This window comes from Pteronotus mesoamericanus, unplaced genomic scaffold (assembly GCF_021234165.1).
Source record: "Pteronotus mesoamericanus isolate MK-2021 breed Mesoamerican mustached bat unplaced genomic scaffold, CSHL_Meso_final contig_73, whole genome shotgun sequence".
NCBI classification, from domain to species: domain Eukaryota; kingdom Metazoa; phylum Chordata; class Mammalia; order Chiroptera; family Mormoopidae; genus Pteronotus; species Pteronotus mesoamericanus.
Window position 1 is genome coordinate 16,391,669 of NW_026555245.1, and position 22,472 is coordinate 16,414,140.

A 22,472-nucleotide genomic window follows, 5' to 3' on the forward strand; every position below is an offset into this window, starting at 1 on the left:
TCTATCTCTCACTCATTCCAGTTTCATAGTTCCTGGAATGTTCTTGCTGCTGTTGCTCTCATTCAGCTTCAAGTCTGTCCACGTCGGGCGGCTTATTGGCCTATTGGCTGTGAGAACCATTCTCTGTTCCTGGCCTGTTTATCTCTGTCTTTCAGGAGAGCTGATCTCTGCAAATCACATTTCCCAAACTTCATCGCTAATTAGCTTCCTAATAAAATTTAGCCAATGAGAGGTATTCGTGGGAAATTGGAGGGTGGGTGGGAGAGCGAAGCCGTGGAGTTCCCACCCTCCTTCCCGCCCTGTCCCATCCATGCAGCAGCATCTCTAGCAGCGACTGGGTTTCCTCTGGGGTCCCACCTCTCGCTCTGCAGGCCACTGGCTCAGCTTGTGTTCCTGGGCTCTGGCAACACCTCTTCCCCTTGTGTCCATCTACTTGTCATTGTGGCAACTCAACTTTCTGCATTTCCTAACCTTAAGATTGTCTCATTTCCCGCAATAGCTCTTTCGGTTCTTCTATCACCTTTGCAATTAATTCCTTGCATTAATTTTTCTCTTTGAATTGCCTGGCTGAGGTTTTGTTTTTCAGGCTAGACTCCAGCTACTGGTAATACCTATGGTTATACTCTGGACTTTACTGTCCTCTTAAAATGTTCTTCCACAAATATTTTTAACTACAGTATTCTGCTTTCTGATTACAATCTCCAAATCTTCCATCTTTCTTGGGTTCTTTCTTCCAGTTTTGTGTTTGCCTCATTTATCCCTTTATCCATCCATCCATCCACCCGTCCGTCCATCCGTCCATCCATCGGTATTTATTGAGCTTCTACAGATCCAGACTCTGTGGTTGCTGATGATATAGTGGTGAACAAGACTGATAAAGAACATGTTTTCATGGAGCCCCATAGTCTTGTGCAGGAGAGAGAAAATATTTTTAATTTGAAGAACATTTAACATGAGATGTACTCTTCTGACACATTTTAAGTGATAGTAGTACAGTAGCATTAGTATAGGCACAACATTGTACAGCAGAGAGCTAGAGCTTATTTATCTTTCATAACTGAAACTAGGTACCCATTGAACAGCAACTCCCCATTTCTCTTTCCCCCAACTCTAGCAGCCACCATTCTACTCTCTATTTTTATGAGTTTGACTATTTTAGATACCTCACAGAAGTGGAATCATGCTGTATATGTCCTTCTGTGATTTATTGAACTTAGCAGAATGCCCTTCAGGTATACTATTTTGTCACATATGCCAGGATTTCCTTCTTTTTAAAGGCTGACTGGTAGTCCATTGTGTGTATACACCACATTTTTTTTATTTATCTGTCATGGATGTTTAGGTGGTTTCCATATCTTGGCTATTGTGAGTTATGCTGCAATAAATGTAGAAGGGCAGATACCTTTTCAATGTCCTGATTTCAATATTTTTCATATATGTCCAGAAGCAAGATTGATGGATATGGAAATTCTACTTTTTATTTTTTGAGGAAGCTCCATACTGTTTTTCATAGATGCTGCATCATTTTACATCCTAACCAATAATATACAAACAGTTCCCTTTTCTCTGCATCCTCATCAACACCTGCTATTTTTGACCTTTTGATAAATAGCCACCCTAACAGGTTTGAGGTGATATTTCATAGTGGTTTTGATTTGCATTCCCCTAATGATTAGTGATGTTGAGTATCTTTTCACATATCTGTTGGCCCTCTGTATGTCTTATTTGGAGAAATGTCTATTCAAATCCTTTGCCTATTTTTAAATTGGGTTGTTATTACTATTATTTTTGCTATTGTGTTATAGAAGTTTCTTACATATTTTGGATATTAATCTCTTAGTATATGCATGATTTGCAAATATTTTCTCCCATTCCATAGGTTGACTTTTCATTCTGTTGATTGTTTTCTTTGATGTGCAGAAGCTTTTTAGTTTGATGTAGTTCCATTTGTCTATTTTTTTTTTGTTTTGTTGCTTGTGCTTTTTAGTGTCATAATCAAGAAATCATTGCCAGGACCAGTGTCACAAAGCATTTCTCACGTGTTTTCTTCTAGGAGTTTTAGTTTTAGGTTTTATATTTAAATCTTTGATTCATTTTGAGTTGATTTTGTGAGGAGAGAGGTAACTTAAAAGCATTTACAAAAGCCACACAAACGCTCTGATTGGGTAATCACAGGGCGCAGTGGGAGCAGAGAGGAGTAGCCCGATCTGTAGTTGGGGGTGGTGAGGGCGTGAGTCCATGAGACCCGAGACATGAGGCAAAGACTGGGCAAAGGAGGTCAGGGAGGAAGGAGTAGAGCAGGCAGAGGGGACAGTATGCACAGAGGCTAAAGGAGTATCACGTGCCGATGTTGGGCCTTATAAAAGGGGGTTCTCAAAATAGAATCAAGCTTGGCTGAATTGACTCCCAACTCCCTAGGAAGCAAGGCTGCCATCCACCCCTAAGTTTGCAGTCTGTTTTCCCTTCCCTTCTGTTTCCCCTTCTCTTTTCACTTCCCTTCCCTTCCCTTTTTACTTCCTTTCCCTTTTCATTTCCTTTCCCTTCACTTTTCTTATTCTCTTTTCTCTTCCCTTTTCCATTCCCTTCCTGTCCTTTTCCCCTTCCCTTCCCTTCTCCCTTCCTTCCCCTTCCCCTTCCTCTCCGGGTTAGGCATTTCTGTACCTTGCACCTCAGATTTGGCTCCAGCTCCCTTTGTCCCATATAATGAATACAAATTTTTCAACTTTCCTGCATTTCCTCAATTCTGGAGCTCTCTTTCTCGTGCCCTTGCATGCCCCTTTTTTTTTGCTTACTGTTTTTATGTAGCTTTCTCTTATATTAGAGAGCCATCTAATTATTAAGATAATTAGAGGTGGGAACTGTCACTTCTTAGCAGTTTTGCTCTATAGGATACAGGGCATTTTGGTGCTCCTGTCGGGAAAACATAGATTTAAACCAAGGACACACATCCACAAGCTGTAGGGGCCAGGCAGGCACTGGAAATGAGTAGCAGGCCCTATGGAACCCATGGTCCTCCTGGGCTGCCTTTTGCTTTCCTGCTTCTGCTGGAGACACAGTGACAAGCACTAGCATTTCACTGCTCTTCTGATGTAAGAAAACCCACAGTGCAAGCAGGATGATAAGCAGCAACTGCCATTGGCCCTGTGCTGTGGCGATAGCGGGAAGGGCGGGGAGGACTGTGGAGTGCAGAGAATATGCTTATACCAGGGGTGGCTGCAACTCGGCACAGTTGAATAGTGAGAATGCAAGCCTGCTGTTTACAGATCTTCCGACAGAAGCCCCAAATCTGGATGATTTGGGGTATATGAATTTGACTAATTTTAACTATTAGAAAATAATTTCAAATTTTAGATACACTGTACAGGCTACTGTAATGCATATCACATAAAATATATTTATGTGTTCATTCAGAGTTTCTAAACTTTGGTTGCAGAGTAGGATCATCTGGGAAGCTTTTAAAAGTCCAAGTCAGCCCTGGCTGGTGTGGCTCAGTGGATTGAATGCCAGCTTGTGAACCAAGGAGTTGCCGGTCGGATTCCCAGCCGGGGCACATGCCTGGGTTGTGGGCCAGGTCCCCAGTAGGGGGCGTGAGAGGCAACCATACATTGATGTTTCTCTCCCTTTCTTCCTCCCTTTCTTGGTCTCTAAATATAAATAAATAAAATATTAAAAAAAGGGTTCAAGTCACACCCCTGGCAAATTCAGTCAGAATCTCGGGAGGCAGGATGAATCACCAGTACTTTTTTTAATGTCCCAGGTGATTCTAATGTGCAGTTAAGACTGAGAATGACCGGGCTTGGTGAATATCAGTTGACCTCTGATTTAATATGGCATATTTTGGCAGCGGCCTCTGCTCCACTGGAGGCCTCTTCTAGTGTTAATTGCCATGTATGCTGTATTACCAGATATAGAGTGTCTTGGATGGGACCTCTGAAGGGAAACATCAAGTTCTCTCCTGTTTCTCTTGAGAGCCCAATTCTCTGTCATGGAATGTGGGTTGTTACGGTGACAGCCGAAAGGGTCACTGAGAAACTCATACATTATTTTACCTTAAATCATTGCAAAAGCTCCTTACATAGTCTACACTATCTGGATATAACACCTTATCCTGGGTACAATTTCTTACTCAGTCACCTGGTTTCACTGCCTATATATTATATGATAATGACTAGGCATGATACATGTTCAGTAACATTGCATCCGCATGACAATGCCAAGTCGGTAGGTATGCACGAGAAATCATCTTTAAGGTCTCAGAAGGACTGAGTATGGCAGGTCTCACCCGTTACCGCCGTGGTGAACAAATACACGACAGTGTTTGATATCTTTGCTCCCCAACCCCCTCAAATGGTGTTTCCCATACTTCCATCCTTGACTCTGTTGTCTCTCTTGGATCATGTACTTCGGCTAGAATTCTCATGCCTCTTGAATCTGTGCCACCAATCCTTATTCCCTACTGAGTTCCGAACCCACATTTCCAATAGTTTATTAGACATTTCCACCTGAGTGCCTTATAGGAAACAGAGACTCAGTGTGATCAATCCTGAATTTGTTACTGTTTTCAATAAATTTGTTATTCTCTCTCTTCATTTGCTTTTAAAAATGGAATTTACTAGAAGGACACATAAAGGAAGAATGGAAAAACCAATGCTCAGAAAGATAGGAGCCCAGGAAACTTGCTGGTTAACAGCCTCACAAACATAACACCATTTAAGATGCAGCCTTTGGATGACTCATTTACAAATTCCTCTAGTCCCCGTGTGTTTCTGCTCATGGTTCAAATTCCTAAAAGAGATAAACTGATCGGCCTCCCTTGGGTCATGTGCCCACCCCTGACTTTGACTCAGGTGGTGGTGAGGGGGTCCAGCGACTAGAAACCCGACCAGAATCAGATAAGACGGGACAGGGGCGCAGTCCCCCAGGTGCTGTTACCTGGAAAGTGGGGAAGCTTCCAAAGAGGGGAAAAGGCTTTTATCAACATTGCCCCCTTTTTATTGATTTAAATATTGTACAAGTAGCACATCAATGAATGTATTTAGGAAAAATCAAATAATGAAGAATGTCGAATCCTACCTGGTTCCTCGTCCTACTGTTGCCCTCGAGGAACGTGGTACCCAGTCACGGTGTATTTTTATAGGCCTTCTTGTGCTTTTAGGCATATATGTAACTCTACATGTAAAAATATGTGTGTGCATATACATTAATATAATTCATGATCTTCTCACAAGAATATAACTTACTGCTTTCATTTAACTTGCAAGTCTTCACCATTTTAAAACTTACAGCTCTACCTCATTGCTATTTTAGTAAGAAAAGTAATTTATGGTCACCATTCAGCAATTCAGAAGTTTATAAAATGAAAAGTAAAAATTTCCCTCCCTAGATCTCCCATTTCTCCAAACTCCTAGTGTTGTTCCCCGGCGTGAACCATTGTTAACAGCTTCTTATGTATCAAAAGAAATGTTCTTAGGTAGACAAGGGAGGCCTATTTCTAGGACTGCTTCCTTTTCATGTCCTGATAACATTACAATGCTGGTATTTTATGTGTTAACCCATGCCTACAAATATTATAGCAAAATCAGCAGTATCAATGGATGGATGATCACCAAAATTTTTGTAAGAAATGTGGTTCTTTATAAGTTATTGTTATCAAACTTTCTCCATCTTCTAAACTTTCTGACTCCCATAATGTATTTTCCTTCATATAACAGAGGCCATGCCAATTTTTAAAATCAACATGTTATAGCTATCATTTTTATCTATAAATCTGACATAGAAACATGGTGTTCAAAGATGTTCTTCACTATTCTGCTAATGGGAAGGAAATAAACTAGAAGCTGGCTTGTCAAAATCCAGTTATGATGAGTATCTCTCTGGACCAGAACACGCAAGCTGCTTTGTTTGAATTCTGGGGAACTTATTTTGCCCCCACAGACTACTTTGCAGATAGAGGGGAAGTTGGATGATGTGTAGGCACACCTCATTTTGTTGAGCTCTGCAATATTGTGCTTCACAGATACTGTGTTTTTTACAAATTGAAGGCAAGACCCTCTGCAAGCAGAGATTACAAATCGCTTCATTGCAATGTCTGGAATGGAACCCACAGGATCTCCAAGGTAGGCCTTTAAGCCTTCTTATCTATTAGCTCTTGAGAAGTGGTTACATGAAGAGTAAACAGGAGAATCAGCCAGGGTGACTTCTGGTGAGCAGTTCTCAGGCAGGAGGGAGATCTTGATCACCTTCTAAAGGGCGTTCAGGAAGCAGGGCATACTCGGGCCTCCTCACGTGGCTCCAGAGCCAAACTCCAAGAGGACGTTGTGGACACATTGTGTTCCACTACTTCATCTTTTCCAATCAGATAAAAGGGCTTGTTAGAATGTATAGGGATCCCCATTCCCTTGGGCATGCTAAAGACTTTCCTGCTCCCCAGACCATGAAGAAAAGCATAATGGAAAATGGGGAGAAATAAAGATTATTCTGTGTTGGTTCTGGGACAGCTAAGTACCTGATGTTCTGACCTATAAATAAAGCATGAAGATTTTTCTAGTGTGCTGTGCTCCTTCTAGACCCCTGTGCTTTCTCTAATTGAGCTTCAGAGTCTAATGCCACATGAACTGTCATGTATTGGCACAAGGCTGCTTCTAAATAAACAGTCCTACTTCTAAGACATGGGACTGCTTGCTAAGAAGTTAACTTAGCAGTGATTGTTTTTTGTGTATCAATTCTATTGAATAATCTTGAGGTCAGTCAGAATTGGGGCAGAATTTTATTTATTGTGATGAAAGCAAAGAGGGGGTCTGTGGGGGAAGACTTAGAATCCCCATCTGCCCAGGGACCTGCCCTGGCCCAAAACACAGAAAGGCAATCAACCCCTGCTATGTTCTTCTTGAGGGAATGTGGTTTTTCCTTTTATGGAAGTTAGGCCCCTCTTTTATCATCACTAGGTCTTTTTTCCTTCCTCTTCCCCTCCAATCTGACCTCCTCTGTACACATCAATCTCCATTTATTGGCCCAAGATTAAACCATAAGCTCAGAACCAGGCCTCATACACGGTAGACTCTTGCTTGATCAACATTTGCTGAATTGACAATAAAGAACTCACAGCCACAGTAGAAACCTTCCAATCAGGAATTCCTCTCCATTTTCTTGGGTGCCAGCCAGTGGGACTGGGAAAGGGTGTTGTGTTTACTTGCAGTAGCGAAATGTGTTGTCACCAGTGTGGATAATGAGAACTGTAGGTATGCGGAACTGACTGTCAAACTTAAGGGCAAGACAGGAAAAAGTGGGAGGACAAGTGGATATGTCTGTAGCTAGGAGTTTGCTACTGGGACACACTCTATCGTATAGAACCTCGGCGGTATGGAGGTTCAGAATTCACACCGTGAGCATGAGGGCGCGCCGGCCCTCTTCCCCTGCTGGGGGTGTGGGGCCGGCACGGTGGCCTGAGGGGGTGGTGGAGGGCCCATCGTTTATGCACTCTGACTTGGCATAAGCTCCCACGGTATGTTTTTATAGTTGACAGTACGAATAGGCAGAAAGTCCAGATAGGCCATATTTTGGATCATAAAACCAGTCCCAATCCATTTAAAAGGATTTAAGTCATACAAAGGATATTCTCTGATCACAATGGAATTAAATTAGAAAGCAATAACAGGAAAATTCTTGAAAAATCCCCAAGTATTTGGAAACTAAATAACACACTTATAAATAGCCCATAGATCAAAGAAGAATAAAAAGAAAAACCCCTTAGAAACTTAGAAAATAGCTTGAACTGAATGAAAATGAAAGCACATGTCAAGTTTGTGCCACTAGAACAATACACAAGAGGAAATTTATAGCACTAGATGCCTGTACTAGAAAAGAAGGAAAATTTCAAATCAATGACCTTGACTTCCACCTTAAGAACTTGAAAAGAACAGCACATTAAACCCAAAATTGGCAAAGAAAGGAAATTTTTTTACATGAGATGTAATTGACATATGACGTGGTATTAGTTTTGGGCGTACAACATAATGATTCGATACATATATGTATATGTTATGAATTGATTGTCACTGAAAGTTTAGCTAATGTCTGTCATTTCATATAGATAAAATTTTTTTCTTGTGATGAGAACTTTTAAGGTTTACTTTCTTAGCAGCTTTCAAATATATAATACAGTTTCATTAACTAATGACCATGCTATACTTTCCATCCCCAGGACTTACTCATCTTATGACCTTGTGACCAGCACGCGTGCGCTCACCTGCCACCCCCGCCCTTCACCTGCCCCCCAGCTCCTGGCAAGCACCAGTCTGTTCTCGGAATCCATGAGTTCAATTTTTTTTAGATGCCACATACAAGTAAGATTATATAGTATTTGTCTTTCTCTGTCTGGCTTATTTCACTTAGCATAATGCCCTCAAGTTTCATCCATGTTGTTGTAAATGGCAAGAGCTCCTTCCTTTTTTTTATGGCTGAATAATATTTGCGTTTGTGTGTGTGCATCTGTGTATCACATTTAAAAAAATCCATCGATAGATACTTAAGTTGCTTCCATGGCTTGGCTATTGTAGATAATGCTGCAATGACCACAAAATAGTGATTTTGTTTTCTTTGAATAAATACCCATAAGTGGAATTGCTGGATCACGTGAGTTTTATTTTTAATTTTTAAAGGAAACTCCATACTGTTTTCTGTAGTGGCTGTACCAGTTTACAGTCCCACGGACAGTGCACAAGGATTTCCTTTACTCACATCCTCACCAACAGTTGGTATATCTTGTCTTTTTGAAAATGAACATTCTAACAGGACTGGGGTGGTATCTCATTGTGGTTTTGATTTTTGCTTCTCTGAGGATCAGTGATGTTCAGCACCTTTTCATGTGCCTACTGGCCATTCGGATACCTTCTTTAGAAAAAAGGTCTATTCAGTTCCTCTGCTCGTTTCTTATTTATTTATTTTATCTCCGTTTTACAATTACAGTGTATTTTCAATATTATTTTGTATTGGTTTCAGGTGGACCGCACAGTGGTTAGACAATTATATACTTTATAAAGTGTTTCCCCTGATATTTATAGTACCCACCAGGTTCCATACATAGTTATCACAATGTTATGGACTATATGCCCTGTGCTGTCCTTTACATTCCTGTGACTGTTTCATATCTACCAATTTGTACTTCTTAATCCTTTTGCCTTTTTCATCCAGTCCCCATCTGGCGACCACCAGTCCACTCTCTGTGTCTTTGAGTTTGTTTCAGTTTTGTTTGTTCATTAATTTTGTTCTTTAGATTCCACATATAAGTGAAATAATATGGTATTTGTCTTTCTCTGCCTCGCTTATTTCACTGAGTGTAATACCTTCTAGGTCTGTCCATACTTTTGCAAATGGTAAAATTTTATTTTTATAGCTAAGTAATATTCCACTCTCTACATGTACCGCCACTTTTTTATCCACTCATCTCTTACTGGGCACTTGGATTGCTTCTATATCTTGGCTATAGTAAATAATGCTGCAGTGAATATAGGGATGCATATATTATTTCAAATTAGTGTTTCAGGTTTCTTCGGATAAATCCCCAGAAGTGGAATTGCTGGGTCATAAGACAGTTCCATTTTTAATTTTTTGAGGAAACTCAGTACTGTTTTGCACAGTGGCTGCACCAGTCTGCATTCCCACCAACAGTGCACAAGGATTCCCTTTTCTCCACATCCTCACCAAAACTTGTTATTTGTGAATCTATTGATGATAGCCATTCTGACAGGTATCAGGTGATATCTCATTGTGATTTTAATATGCATTCCTCTGACAATTAGTGATGTTGAGCATCCTTTCATATATCTATTGGCCATATGTATGTCCTTGTTGGAGAAGTGTCTATTCAGGTCCTCTGCTCATTTTTTTAATTGGATTTTTTGTTATATATTTTGGATAATGACCCCTTATTTGATACATGGTATGTAAATATTTTTTCTCACTTTGTAGGTTGTCTTTTTATTTTGTTGATTGTTTCTTTTGCTCTGCAGAAATTTTAAGATTATTTCCATTTGTTGATTTTTTTTTTTTTTTTTTTTGCTTCTGTTGTTTGTACTTTGGTGTCATATCTTGGAAATCATTGCCAAGAGCAACATCAAGGAGCTCTTTTTCCCCTTTTTTTTTTTTCTAGGAGCTTTATTGTATTAGGTATTATGTCAAGTCTTTGATCCATTTTGAGTTAATTTTTGTGTGTGGTGTAAGATAGGTTCCGATTTCATTTTTTGACTTGTGATTATCCAGTTTCCCCAACACCACTTATTGGAGAGAATGTCCTTTCCCTACCAGGTGTTTTTGGCATGCTTGTCAAATATTAGCTGACCATGTAGGCATGGGTTTAATTCTGGGCCCTCTGTTCTGTTCCACTAGTCTATGTGTCTCTTTCATGCCAGTGGTAACACCACACTGTTTTAATTCCCACAGGTTTGTAGTGTAGTTGGAAATCAGGAAGTGTGATGCTCATGGCTTTGTTTTCCTTTCTCATGATAGCTTTGGCTATTAGAAGCTCTGTGGTTCCATGTAATTTTTTTGAACGTATCCTCAGGATAGTGCTGTCATATAATAAAACAAAATATGAAGCTTAGAACTGGATCACTTGGCCCTTTCTCTTCTTATCTCGTCCCAGTTCAAAATGCTTGCATCTCTTAATAGCCAAAATTCTCTTAGATCTGCAGTTGGGCTCAACACAGTCAAGCCTCATTGTAATCCTCTTTGCAGTTTTGGCCTTTTCTGTGGAAAATCAGCTTAATCTGCCCACCATAATCACTCTGCTTCCTGTCATATTGTGACTTACTCTGCACATGCAGAGAATCCTTGCTCTTCTTGTACTGTGTTACTTTATGGAGTTGATGCTTGCCACACTTCTTACAGAAAGTCTGGTGGGCTTTAGGAACATTCACCATGTTTGCAAGAGTGTTGTTAGTGTGGAAAGCTCCATGAAAATTTTAAGATTTTTTTTTCTATTTCTTTGAAAAATGCTATTGGTATTTTGATAGGAATTGCTTTGAATTTATAGATGTTGGCTAGCATTGATATTTTAACAATATCTTCCATGAATATGGAATGCCTTTCCATTTGTTTATACTTTCTTCAATTTCTTTCAACAGAATTTTGCATTTTGTGTTGTACAGGTCTTTCATTTGATTAAATTTATTCCTAGGCATGTTACTATTTTTGTTGCATTGTGAATGGGATAGTTTTCTTTCTTTTTTCAGATGCTTCATTGTTAGTGTATAGAAATGCAACTGATCTCTGTATATTGACTTTATATCCTGCAACCTTACTGAATTTGTTGATTAGTTCCAACAGATTTTTTTTTTTTTTGGTTGAGCCAGGATTTTCTATACCTAAGATCATATAATCTGCAAATAATGGGTATTTTTCTTTCTCCTTTCCAATTTAGATGCCTTTTGCTTCTTTGTCTTAACTAATTGCTCTAACTGGGACTTCTGGTACTATATAAGAGTGGTAAAAGTGTGCATCTTTGTCTCGTTCTTGAGAAAAACCTTTTACTGGTGAGTGTAATGTTAGCTGTGGGTTTGTCATCTATGGCCTTTGTTATGTTGAGGTATGCTCCTTCTATACCCAGTCTATTGAAGGTATTTTTTTTTTAATTATGAAAGGATGTTATATTTTGTCAAATGCTTTTTTAAAAAATCTATTGAGATAATCATGTGATTTTTATTTTTTATTCTTTAAACGTGGTAGTTCACATTTATGGTTTTGAATATGTTAGATCATCTTTGTATCCCAGGGATACATTCCACTTGATCATTCTTGAATTCAGCTTGCTAATATTTTGTTGGTAATTTTTACATGCATATTCATCAGGGATATTGCTTTATAGTTTTCTTGTAGTGCCCTTATCTGGCTTTAGTACTGGGGTAATGCTGACCCTATGGAATGAGTTTTGAAGTGTTCCCTCCTCTTCATTTTGGGAAGAGTTTTCAGGAGTATTAGCATTGAGTCCCCTTTAAAATTTGAGGGAGAATTCACCAGTGAAGCTGTATGGTTCTTGGGTTTTCAATGTTGGGAGGTTTTTGCTTACTGATTTAATATCTTTATTTATCATTGAGCTTTTCAGATATTCTGTTTCTTCCTACTCCATGTTGGTAGGTTGCATGTTCCTAGGAATTTATCCATTTCTTCTAGGTTATCTATTTTGGTGGCATATGTTTATAGTAGCCTTTAATGATCTTTTGTATTTCTGAAGTATCATTTATAATGTCTCTTCTTTCATTTCTGATTTTATCTGAGTCTTCTTTCTTTTCTTAGTCTAGTTAAAGGTTTGTCAATTTTATTTTTTTCCAAAAAACAGCTCTTAGTTTTGTTGATTTTTTCCCCCATTGACTCTCTGGTCTCTTTCATTTATTTCCTCTGATATTTGTTATTTTGAAACTTTCTTCTGTTAACTTTGGGCTTAATTTCTTCTTATTTTTCTAGTTTCTTGAAGTGTGAAGTAAGGTTTATTTGAGATCTTTTCCCTCCAGTTTTAAGATATAAATGACACACAGCACTGTTCAAGTTTATGGTATACCACATAATGATTTGACTTATCAGCTTGCATTAAAAAAATTATCAAAATCAGTGAATTTTTATGCAGCCATTTTAATATTGAAGATAAAAGAAAATATGAAACATTTTCAGCATATTACGCTTTATTATTTCAAGAAAGGTAAAAATGCAACTGAAACACAGGAAAAGATTTGTGCACTGTATGGAGAAGGTATTGAGACTGATTGAACGTGACAAAAGTGGTTTGCAAAGGTTTCTTGGTATTATTGATATTTTGGCCAAATAATTCTTTGCTGTGGGACTGTCTTATGGATTGGAAAATGTTTAGCAGCACCCCGGCCTCCACCCACTAGAAGCCAATAGTGGGAGACAGACGACGTGCTCAAAATATCCAAATCAATACAGTTATTGGTGAAATTGAAAAGTGTGTCTTTTATTTTATGGAAAAAAATCATATAGACTTTTTGGCCAACCCAGTAGTTCAGTTCTTTTGCATGTGGTTGTCCAGTTTTTACCAGCAGAACTTATTGAAGAGACTATCCTGTCTTCATTATATTCTTTCTCCTTTGTCATGAATTAATTGATCATATACGTGTGGGTTCATTTTTTGGCTTTCTATTCTGTTCCATTATCTGTGTGTCTGTTTAAATGCCAATACCATACTGTTTTGGGTAATATAGCTTTTATTTTAAAAACTATTTTATTTATTTTTAGAGAGGGGAAGGAAGGGAGAAAGAGAGAGAAACACCAATGTGTGGTTGCCTCTTGCATGCCCTCTTCTGGGGACCTGGTCTGCAACCCAGGTACGCGCCGTGCCTGGGAATTGAACGGAAGACCCTTTGGTTTGCAGGCCGACACTCAATCCACTGAGCCACACCATCCAGGGCTGATTAATACAGCTTTTAAAAATAGTTTAAAATCAGAATGTGTGATACCTCCAGCTTTGTTCTTTCTCAAGATTTACTTTGTTTAGAGTCTTTTGTGGTTACATACATACTTTGATTATTCTATTTCTGTTAAAAAATGTCACTGGAATTTTGATAGTGATCACATTAAATCGGTAGATCACTTCAGGTAGCATGGACATTTTAGCAATATTAATTCTTTCATGGGTACAAGATAGCTTTTCATTTGTGTTTTCTTCAATTTCTTCCATTAATGTCTTATATTTTTGAGTGTAGAGGGTTTTTCTCCAGCTTGATTAAATTATTCTATATATTTTATTCTTTTTGATATAGTTATAAATTGTTTTAATTTCTCTTTCTCATATATTATTATTAGTGTATTTTGTATAATTCTTATACACTGATTCTGTACTCTGCAACTTCACTGAATTTATTTATTACATCTAAAAGGTTTTCTTTTTTGGAGGGGGGTGGAGTCATTAGGGTTTTCTATATATAATAAGATCACCTATTTCATGATAGTGATATTTCTCAGAGAAAATTCTTCTATGTCCAGTAGGGTTGCTAGAAGTCAAGTGGTCTGCAATAGGAACTGTGTGGAGGAAGAGGTCTGGGGGCCTTGTCATCCATTTTTCAATATGTACACTTTTAGACCCAAATTGGAAACTACCCAAATGTCAATCAGCAATAGAGTAGAAAATTATGGAATATTTATACAGTGGAATACTACTTAGTAATTTAAAGGAATGAACTTCCATTACATACAACGAAATGAATGAAGCTCATACAGTGTTGAATAAAAAGCCAGGTTAAAAGTATGATTCCATTTATAAGATGTTCAAAAACTGGCATAGTTACTCCATTATAATAGGAGTCATAATAAATGCCACCTTTGGGGCGCTGAGGGGAAGGCATCAATCCCACCAATGCCATTGATGAGGATGGGGGAATGATAGGGCCTGTATGTTAGCTGGAAATATTTGCTATCTTGTTGCAGGTGCTGGATATATGGGTATCTACAGGTATAAAAATCCACTGAACAATACATACAGTTAATATTTGTGCTCTCTATTGTATGTAATTTATACCTCAATTATTCAAAAAGGGTAGGCAGTGTTGAGGTTTTCTGGGATAGGTGAAATAACTACGGGATGCCCAAGGGTGACGGTGGTAGAAGCAGAGGTTAGGGATCATAGACAGCTTCATGGAATTGAAATAGCATTTGAATTGGGCCTTTAAATAATGATTCTTAACATTTCTCAGGTCAAGATCACTTTGAGTTTGATGAAAATTAGTCTTTCTTTTTTTTAATGACTAAAAAGTCCCATCTGCTCAAAAGCATGCCCTACTTGTAAATATTATTTCATGGTCCTATTAATATCTACCTGTGACCCTCGTAGGAAACAATGGGTCCTGGGCTAAGGGTCCCTTCTTAGATAAATGGGTAGGTTTACAAATGGGAGGGGGAAAGACTGGGATTCCAGCCAGGTAAAACCCCTGCAGCGAGGAAGAGCATCTGCAAGCACATGTGAATACTAGGGAGAGAGAGGCAGAGAACCCTCAGTAATCCACTTGAGTAGAATTCCCCATTGACATCCCAATCCAGGATAGATTCCCAGCACCAACTCTGCAGGTAAAATTACTTATTCTGAGTAACTATGGCTGTAGGCTGCCTTTATACAGGTTAATACCATGTTTGCTTACAAGGAATCAGCTTTCTTTACCTTGAAGTATTTTACACTGAGCATCTTATCAGGAAAGTCTTTCTGCAGCCTGGGCCATTCTGCTTTCTAATGATTTTCCCCCCCAATGTATGGTTATGCAGCCTCATAAGTCTCTGTTGCTTGGGACGTGCATGAGATGGTATGGATGCATAAATTGATTAAAATACTCACTGCCTGTCTCTACTGAATTCATTCCTGTGTGAGAAATCTATTTCCCACCCCTTTGACATCAGACTTGTCAATGTCACTTGCTTTGGCCAGTAGAATCTGAGCAGAAGCATCAGAAACTACATTTAAGCTGAAGGGTTTCTTTTTCTTTCTTTCTTTTTTTTAAATGAACTCCCATCTCTTTGTTACACTATCACTTTTTTCCTTCTGCCATAAAAATGACATGTTCCAGATGGGAACTGCTTTGGATCCCCATCCAGAGATTTTGGGGTTGTTTGCTACCGTGGCATAACATAGTACAAGCTGGCTATACACTAGGACCCTTGGGAAAGGCTCAAACAAGTTGAGCAGAACCCACTATTGAGTCTTTCCTCAGGGCCCAGAGAATTTCCTCTACTTTTTATGTCATGAGACTCAACTTATTTAGGATTCTGCAACATCTAAAAATGAGAGGCATCTAAGTTATTTCTTTTTAATTAATAGAAATAAGACCGTAAACTATTGGAATTACTGTATTACCACAATTGAGAACAAAATATTTTATTTTTCTCAATAAAACTATAGTTTACAATATATTTACTAAATAAATTATATAATTTCTCTTTTACAAGCAATAAACTAAATCACAAGTATTTCAAAGACAACGTGTATGTACACGACATAAGGCCTTTTATAAATAGCTCTGCTTTTCTCACTTCACTAATAAACAGTGAAAGTATCTTTATAGAGGCTAGTGATCTATAAAGTATATGCAGACCTATTATACTGATCTTTAGATAAAACCAACTTAAACTTTTAATGACATGGCTATGATTATAATTTTGCAAAAAGAGCAGGATTTATACTTTATATGCCATTTTGCACAGATGGAATTTTTAAAAAATATATAAGCAGATTACATGTGTTGCTTAAATATAATCACTGGATGCATGCAGAATGAAATAATGCAAGTATCAATAGGAAAATAGCACTTTCAAGTCCAAAAAAAGTGATTGGCAATGGTATATAAAGCAGTTTAAATATGGTTCATGCAGTTCTTCACAGTTCAGCAAGCAACAGCAAATGAGGGAAGAGTGTGGTATTTTTTCACATCACATCTGCTGACCAGCCCGTGGGCCAGCGCCCCCCCGACATGCTCAGACTCCTAAATCCAGTTGATTATTCTGTGTTGTGGGGCTCAGCCAAGGTCCTTTGGGAAATTCTGGACTGGAGGAGCTTTTCTCCTGCGACTGTGTTCACGTGTCATCCATCTGCTTAGGTGGTCACCATTTGCACTTACTAGGGGGAAAAAGAAAGAAAGCAGCTGTAACACTTAGTTTTGGCATTGATTTATACCTGCTCCTCGTGAGTAGGAACACAAGTCCATTATTTCTCCTGGCGCCCTGTGCCTGGGAACTGTGCAGGGTGCAGTGCGGGTGCATTAGGCTGCAATTCTGCAATGAGGAGCATAGCATGTGCTTCTCTGCCAGGCCCACAATATGTTATTGACACAGTTTATCAAGTCCCTAATAAATCACAGCACTGTGCTAGAGACTCAGAAGGAAGCCGCACCACCGAAGACACTCCTGCCCTCCTCCAAGTGCACAGGGCTTGCGGATGTGCTGTGGTATACCAGGTCTGAAGCCAATCAAAGTAACCTGAACATGGTCTTGAACTCGTTGTGAATGTTGTGTTCATTTTCAAACACTGTCCATGTGGCCGGGGAGTAAAAATATATCCAGTTAATACTTAACCTAAAACGACAACCATTTAAAATCAGAGGCAGCTAGTTCAATCTGTGACAGTTATACTAAGATATGTATGGGGGGCACAGTCCCCTGCTCAGTCTTTGCAGATGGACACAGTGGGTTAAATCTGTTGATTTCCTAATTATTACAGCTATAGAACATTATGCAAGTTACTTAACCTTTTTTGTACCTCATTTATCTGCAAAGTGGGGTAGCTGTATATACAATATACAAAAATTATATGAGCAGGACCCCCCAAAACTGGAACTATCTTCTGAAGGGTGGCCCCTTGTAGTACAGGCTTTCCCCACTAGGCGACTGTTTTAGGAACCCATCTGTATCAGTGTACCAGCTGACGTTGTTGTGAGAGGCTGTGTTCAGCCTCAGTGAATTTTTTTTGAAGACTCTTTCAATGTGTTTACCCATTTCATATTGGGCGATTACAAGCACACCTGCCCACACCGCACCGAGTGTTCAGTTTTTGACCAAAAACAGCAGGACCCCCGTGTCCCAACCTCCCTATTCACCCAATCTCGCCCCAAGCAACTTTTGGTTTTCATTTCCCTGGAAGAAAAAAGTCGTTAAAGGGAGATGTTTTGCCGATGTGGAACAGGTGAAACAAGAAACAGCAGAAGCACTAACAGGCATCAAAATCGGTGAGTTCAAAAACCGCATCGGGAAGGGGAAAAAAATGTTTCAGTAGGTGTATTGCATCAAATGGAAAGTACTTTGAAGGTGACTGAAGTTTAAACATGTAAGAACACACAATTTTTAATAGATAAATTCCATTTTGGGGGGTTGTCTCTCTCTCTCTCTATATCTATATCTTTCTATGTCTAGATCACTATATCACTTAGTACAGGTTCCTGGAATATGCTAGTGCTCCCAAAACCGTAGTAAAGAAGATTGGGGCTGGATCCCAACCTTTGTTTGGAGGCTGAAAAGGCTTGAGTAAAAGTTTGAAATGACTCCAAAAATTATTAGATGCTGTGTCATATGGGAATTTTTTCATATGGGAATTTTAAAAGTTAGTTTATTTATTTATTTTAGAGAGAGGGAGAAAGAGGGAGAGAAACATCAACATTAGTGAGAAACATTGATTGGTTGTCTTCTACACATGCCCTGACCGGGGACCAAATCTGCAACCCAGGCATGTGTCCTGACCGTGATTTGAACTAACGGCCTTTTGGTTTGCGGGATGACACTTAACTAACCGAGCCACACCAGCCAGGACAACATAGTTCTATTTAAAAATGAATATTTTATCATGTAATTTGAGCCAGTTGTTAGCTGTAGTTTTTATTAACTTACCACTGTGTTTAATAGTTTAGATTGTTCCCTCTTACTAATCTGTTAGGGAGGTTTCCCTGCTTAAATATATAAAATGCTCAAACCATTATTTGGAAAATATCTTTCAGAAAAAGCTTAAGTGCTTGGCGTTCTGAGCTACAGCAGTAGGCAAATGGGAAGTTGCCTGCATCCTCAGGACAGATGGACTTTGGGCTCAGGACTTTAGGCTCAGTGTGATAACTTTGATGTGTGGTGCGTATCAATCAGTGATATTAAAAAACCCACATAAAGTGATATGGTCCAACTAATTAGATCTGAGTCCTGCTTTCCTAAACCAAAAAACAAAAGCAGGTGATAGTTCTGCTCTACTGGTCCTATAGATCACAGCTGGAGTTCTGTGTCTGGTTTCTAGTGCCAAACCCTGAGGGGGACATTGCTCAGTCTGAGTCACGCCTGAGAAAATCCGCCAGTGAAGGGCTCCCAAAACCCAGGACTCTGAGGAAATGGCTGAAGACCTGGGGTTTTTGATCTAGACAGTCGGAGTCATAGAGATGGGGCATAATAACTGTCTTTGAACATCTACAGACTAGCCATGGGAGAAGGGATTAAGTACTACGTTAGTCTCAGGACACCTGAAGGTGGGACATTGTCATCAACAGTGGTGGCACAGATGGCTGTGATGCTGGGGTGGGAGCTGGAATATCAGAATGTGTAAAGTGAGTAGAGCGGTCACTCTGCACCCCTCCCAGCCTCCCCCCATCCAGCACCCTGATCCTCATCATACTCATACTCATGTCCTCACCCAGCACACAGGTCCCTTTTGCCATCTGTTGTGACCCAATGGGTGAGACTAAGTGAATCCTAGGCCAGAGCCAGGACAAATGCATGGAAGCCAGTTTTGCTTTAACCTGGAAGTGCTTTCTAACCAGAGTAAAGAAATGAGCAGTCATTGAAGGAGGAGCAGGTGCTGTCACTGGGGGGTGAGGCTGTGGCTGAGTGGCCTCTAGGTAGAGCCGAGGCAGAAAGCTGTGTCCTAACTCAGTGCCCAGAAGGCACCCGACATGCGGTGGCTGGTAGAGAAGACTCAGCAGTCACGGCCGGGCTGTGTGAGATAATCACAAAGTTTTGTTTCAACCACAAGATTCTATTAAATACTGTTTGCAAATTTTTAAAATATTTTACATTTATTATTTTTATTTAAGTGTAGTTGGTATATAATATTAACATCAGTTACATTAATTTTAGGTGTACAATATAGTGATTTGACATTTTTATACCTTGCAATGTGGTCACCCCACTAATACTAGTAACCATCTGGCGCCGCGTAGACTTACCGCAGTATCACTGACTACCTTCCTCTTCACTTTTTGGACCCATCCCCTCAGCCTCCTCTTCTCTGGCACCTATGCCTTCGGTCTTTGTGTCTCTGAGTCTGTTTTTGTTTTGTTTGTTCATATGTTTTGATTTTTCTTTTAGATTCCACATATAAGTGCAACCATATGGAATTTGTATTTCTCTGTCTTACTTATTTCACTTAGCATAATGCCTTCGAGGTTCATCCATGTTGTTGCAACTGGCAAGATTTCATTTTTCAATTGCTGAATAACAGCCCATTGTATATATGTACTGCATTTTCTTTATCCATTCATCTACTGATAGACACTCAGGTTGCTTCCATATGTTGACTATTATAAATAATGCTGCAGTGAACATAGGGATGCCTATATCTTTTCCAATTAGTGTCTGGATTTCTTCAGATAAATACCCAGCAGTGGAATTGCCGGGTCATATGGTAGCTCTAGTTTCAATATTTTGAGAAACCTCATACTGTTTTCCACACTGGCTGCACCAATTTACAATCCTGCCAACAGTATACTAGCGTTCCTCTTTCTCCACATCCTTGCCAACACTTGCTTGTTCATTTATTGCGGGTAGCCACTGCGACTGGTGTGAGGTGATATCTCTTTGTGGTTTTGATTTGCTTTTCCCTGATGATTAGCGATGATGGATATCTTTTTATATGTCTACTGGTCATCTTTTTAATATTTTTTTCTTTAATCCTTACTGGGGGACCTGCTCATCGATTTTTAGAGAGAGGGAGAGAGAGACACCTATGTGTGAGAGAAATATCAATTGCTTGCCTCTCACATGTGCCCTGAACAGGGGTTGAACCGACAACCCAGGTATATGATGTGATTGGGAATCAAACCTGTGACTCTTCAGTGTATGGGACAATGCTCCAACCAACTGAGCCACATCAGCTAGGGCGTCTGTTGGCCATCTTTGTTTTAAGTGTCTTTTCATGTCCTCTGCTCATTTTTTGACCAGATTTTTTTTTTGTTATTGAATTATATGAGTTTCTTATATATTTTGGGTATCAATTACTTACTGAATATATATTTTGCAAATATATCACCACATTTAACAGGTGGTCTTTTTGTTTTGTTGATGGTTTCCTTTGCTGCACAGAAGCTTTTTAGTTCAATGAAATCCCATTTGATTTTTTTTGCTTTTGTTTCCTACGCTTGAGGGGATGTATCCACAAAGGTATCACTCAGACTGGTATCAGGTAGTTTCTTACCTATGTTCTCTTCCAGGAGTTTTATGGTTTCAGGCCTTATGTTTAAGTCTTTAATCGAGTTAATTTTTGTATATGGTGTAGAAGAGAATGGTCCAGTTTCATGTTTTTATTGGTATCTGTCGAGTTTTCCCAACACCACTGGGTGAAGAGACTGTCATTACCCCAGTGTATATTTTTATCTTCTTTGTCATAGGTTAATTGACCATATAAGTGAGGGTTTATTTCTGGGCTCTGTATTCTGTTCCTTTGATCCATATGACTGTTTTTGTGCCAGTACCATGTAGTTTCTGTTATTACAGCTTTGTAGTATAATTTAAAATCAGGGCGAGTGATACCTCCTGATTTGTTCTTTGTGTTTTCTTTCAAGATTGTTTTTGGCAATTTGTGGTCTTTTGTGATTCCATATGAATTTCAGGGCTGTCTGCTTTAGTTCTGAGAATGTCATTGGTATTTTGATAGGGATGACATTGAACCTGTAGATTGCTTTGAGTAGGGTGGTCACTTTAGTGATATTAATCCTTCCAACCCATGAACACAGCATATCCTTCCATTCATTTGTATCCTCTTCAATTCCTTCAGTGTCTTAAAACTTTTTGAAACACGGGTATATCACCTCTTCGGTTCAATTTATTCCCAGGTTAAATACTGTTTGTAAATTTATACTACCAGATAACTCAGGATATTGTACTATGTTAGTTCCTGTTAAATAAGTCACTCTCCGAAAAAAATTAGTCGTTTGGTACCTCATAAAATTAGTTAAATTTATAATTCAGTAAAAAAGCAATTAACAATGACAAGTCATTTCCAGCTCTGATCATAAAAGCCTTTTATATTGACTAAGTTTTTTTTTAAACTGAGGTGTTGTCGTTCCTCAGTGTAGACTTGCATAAACCCCCACTCTCACCCCCAGGGTATAGGACTGTCAGTTGGGTGAGAACTGCCAATGCTATGTCCATGTTGTGACGTAATCCTGGGATGACACATCTGGTTACGCGAAAGTGCCCACTCTGCACTAATTTACCACTCTAATAAAGCAAGATGGCCTGACAGCTCTTAATTAAGTGTTTTGTGGGATCTGAAAGCACAGTGTCTTCAAGCTTGTAAACATGGTCACAGTGAGAAGTCTGCAGAAAACGATTTTATCTTTTTTTTTGGTATAAAATGTACTATAATTTTCCTTCAAATGACAGTCTGCAAGCCCATCAATAAAGAGACAAGATAGTCAGCTGTCTACCCTAGGAGGGAAGCTGGATGGCTTGAGTTTATTCTTTAAAAACGTGGCTCATTTGGAAGTCCCTCCAGTCCCCCAATAGAAAGATGGGCTCTTCAGGTATTATTGCCCACAACACTAATCACTTTTTGGGGTGAACTGAGATTCGACCCTCTCCTGACCTGGTGGTTTTGGAAACAGAAATGGGAACTGGTGCTTTGGCAAGAGAGCCCAACCAGGTATCAGAGATACGATCAGAATGACATTTCGGCTCTGTCACCAACTGAACTGCACACACAACCATTTGTCCACAGAGGTGCCAGGGTGGCTTCCTATGCA

The 22,472-nt window shown here is 39.2% G+C and overlaps 1 protein-coding gene and 1 pseudogene across 2 annotated transcripts in view; both read right to left on the reverse strand.

Moving 5' to 3' along the window:
- Positions 1-10,594: 10,594 nt before the first annotated feature.
- Positions 10,595-10,916, reverse strand: LOC129078428 (60S ribosomal protein L36a-like; annotated as a pseudogene).
- A 5,019-nt stretch (positions 10,917-15,935) lies between these two features.
- Positions 15,936-22,472, reverse strand: part of PIP5K1B (phosphatidylinositol-4-phosphate 5-kinase type 1 beta) — a 313,112-nt gene continuing 306,575 nt past the window's right edge. For both annotated transcript variants that reach the window (XM_054583051.1, XM_054583052.1), the window contains one exon: positions 15,936-16,603. In XM_054583051.1, the coding sequence (XP_054439026.1) occupies positions 16,601-16,603 (3 nt within the window). In that variant the 3' untranslated portion in view covers positions 15,936-16,600. The remainder of the gene's footprint in view (positions 16,604-22,472) is intronic.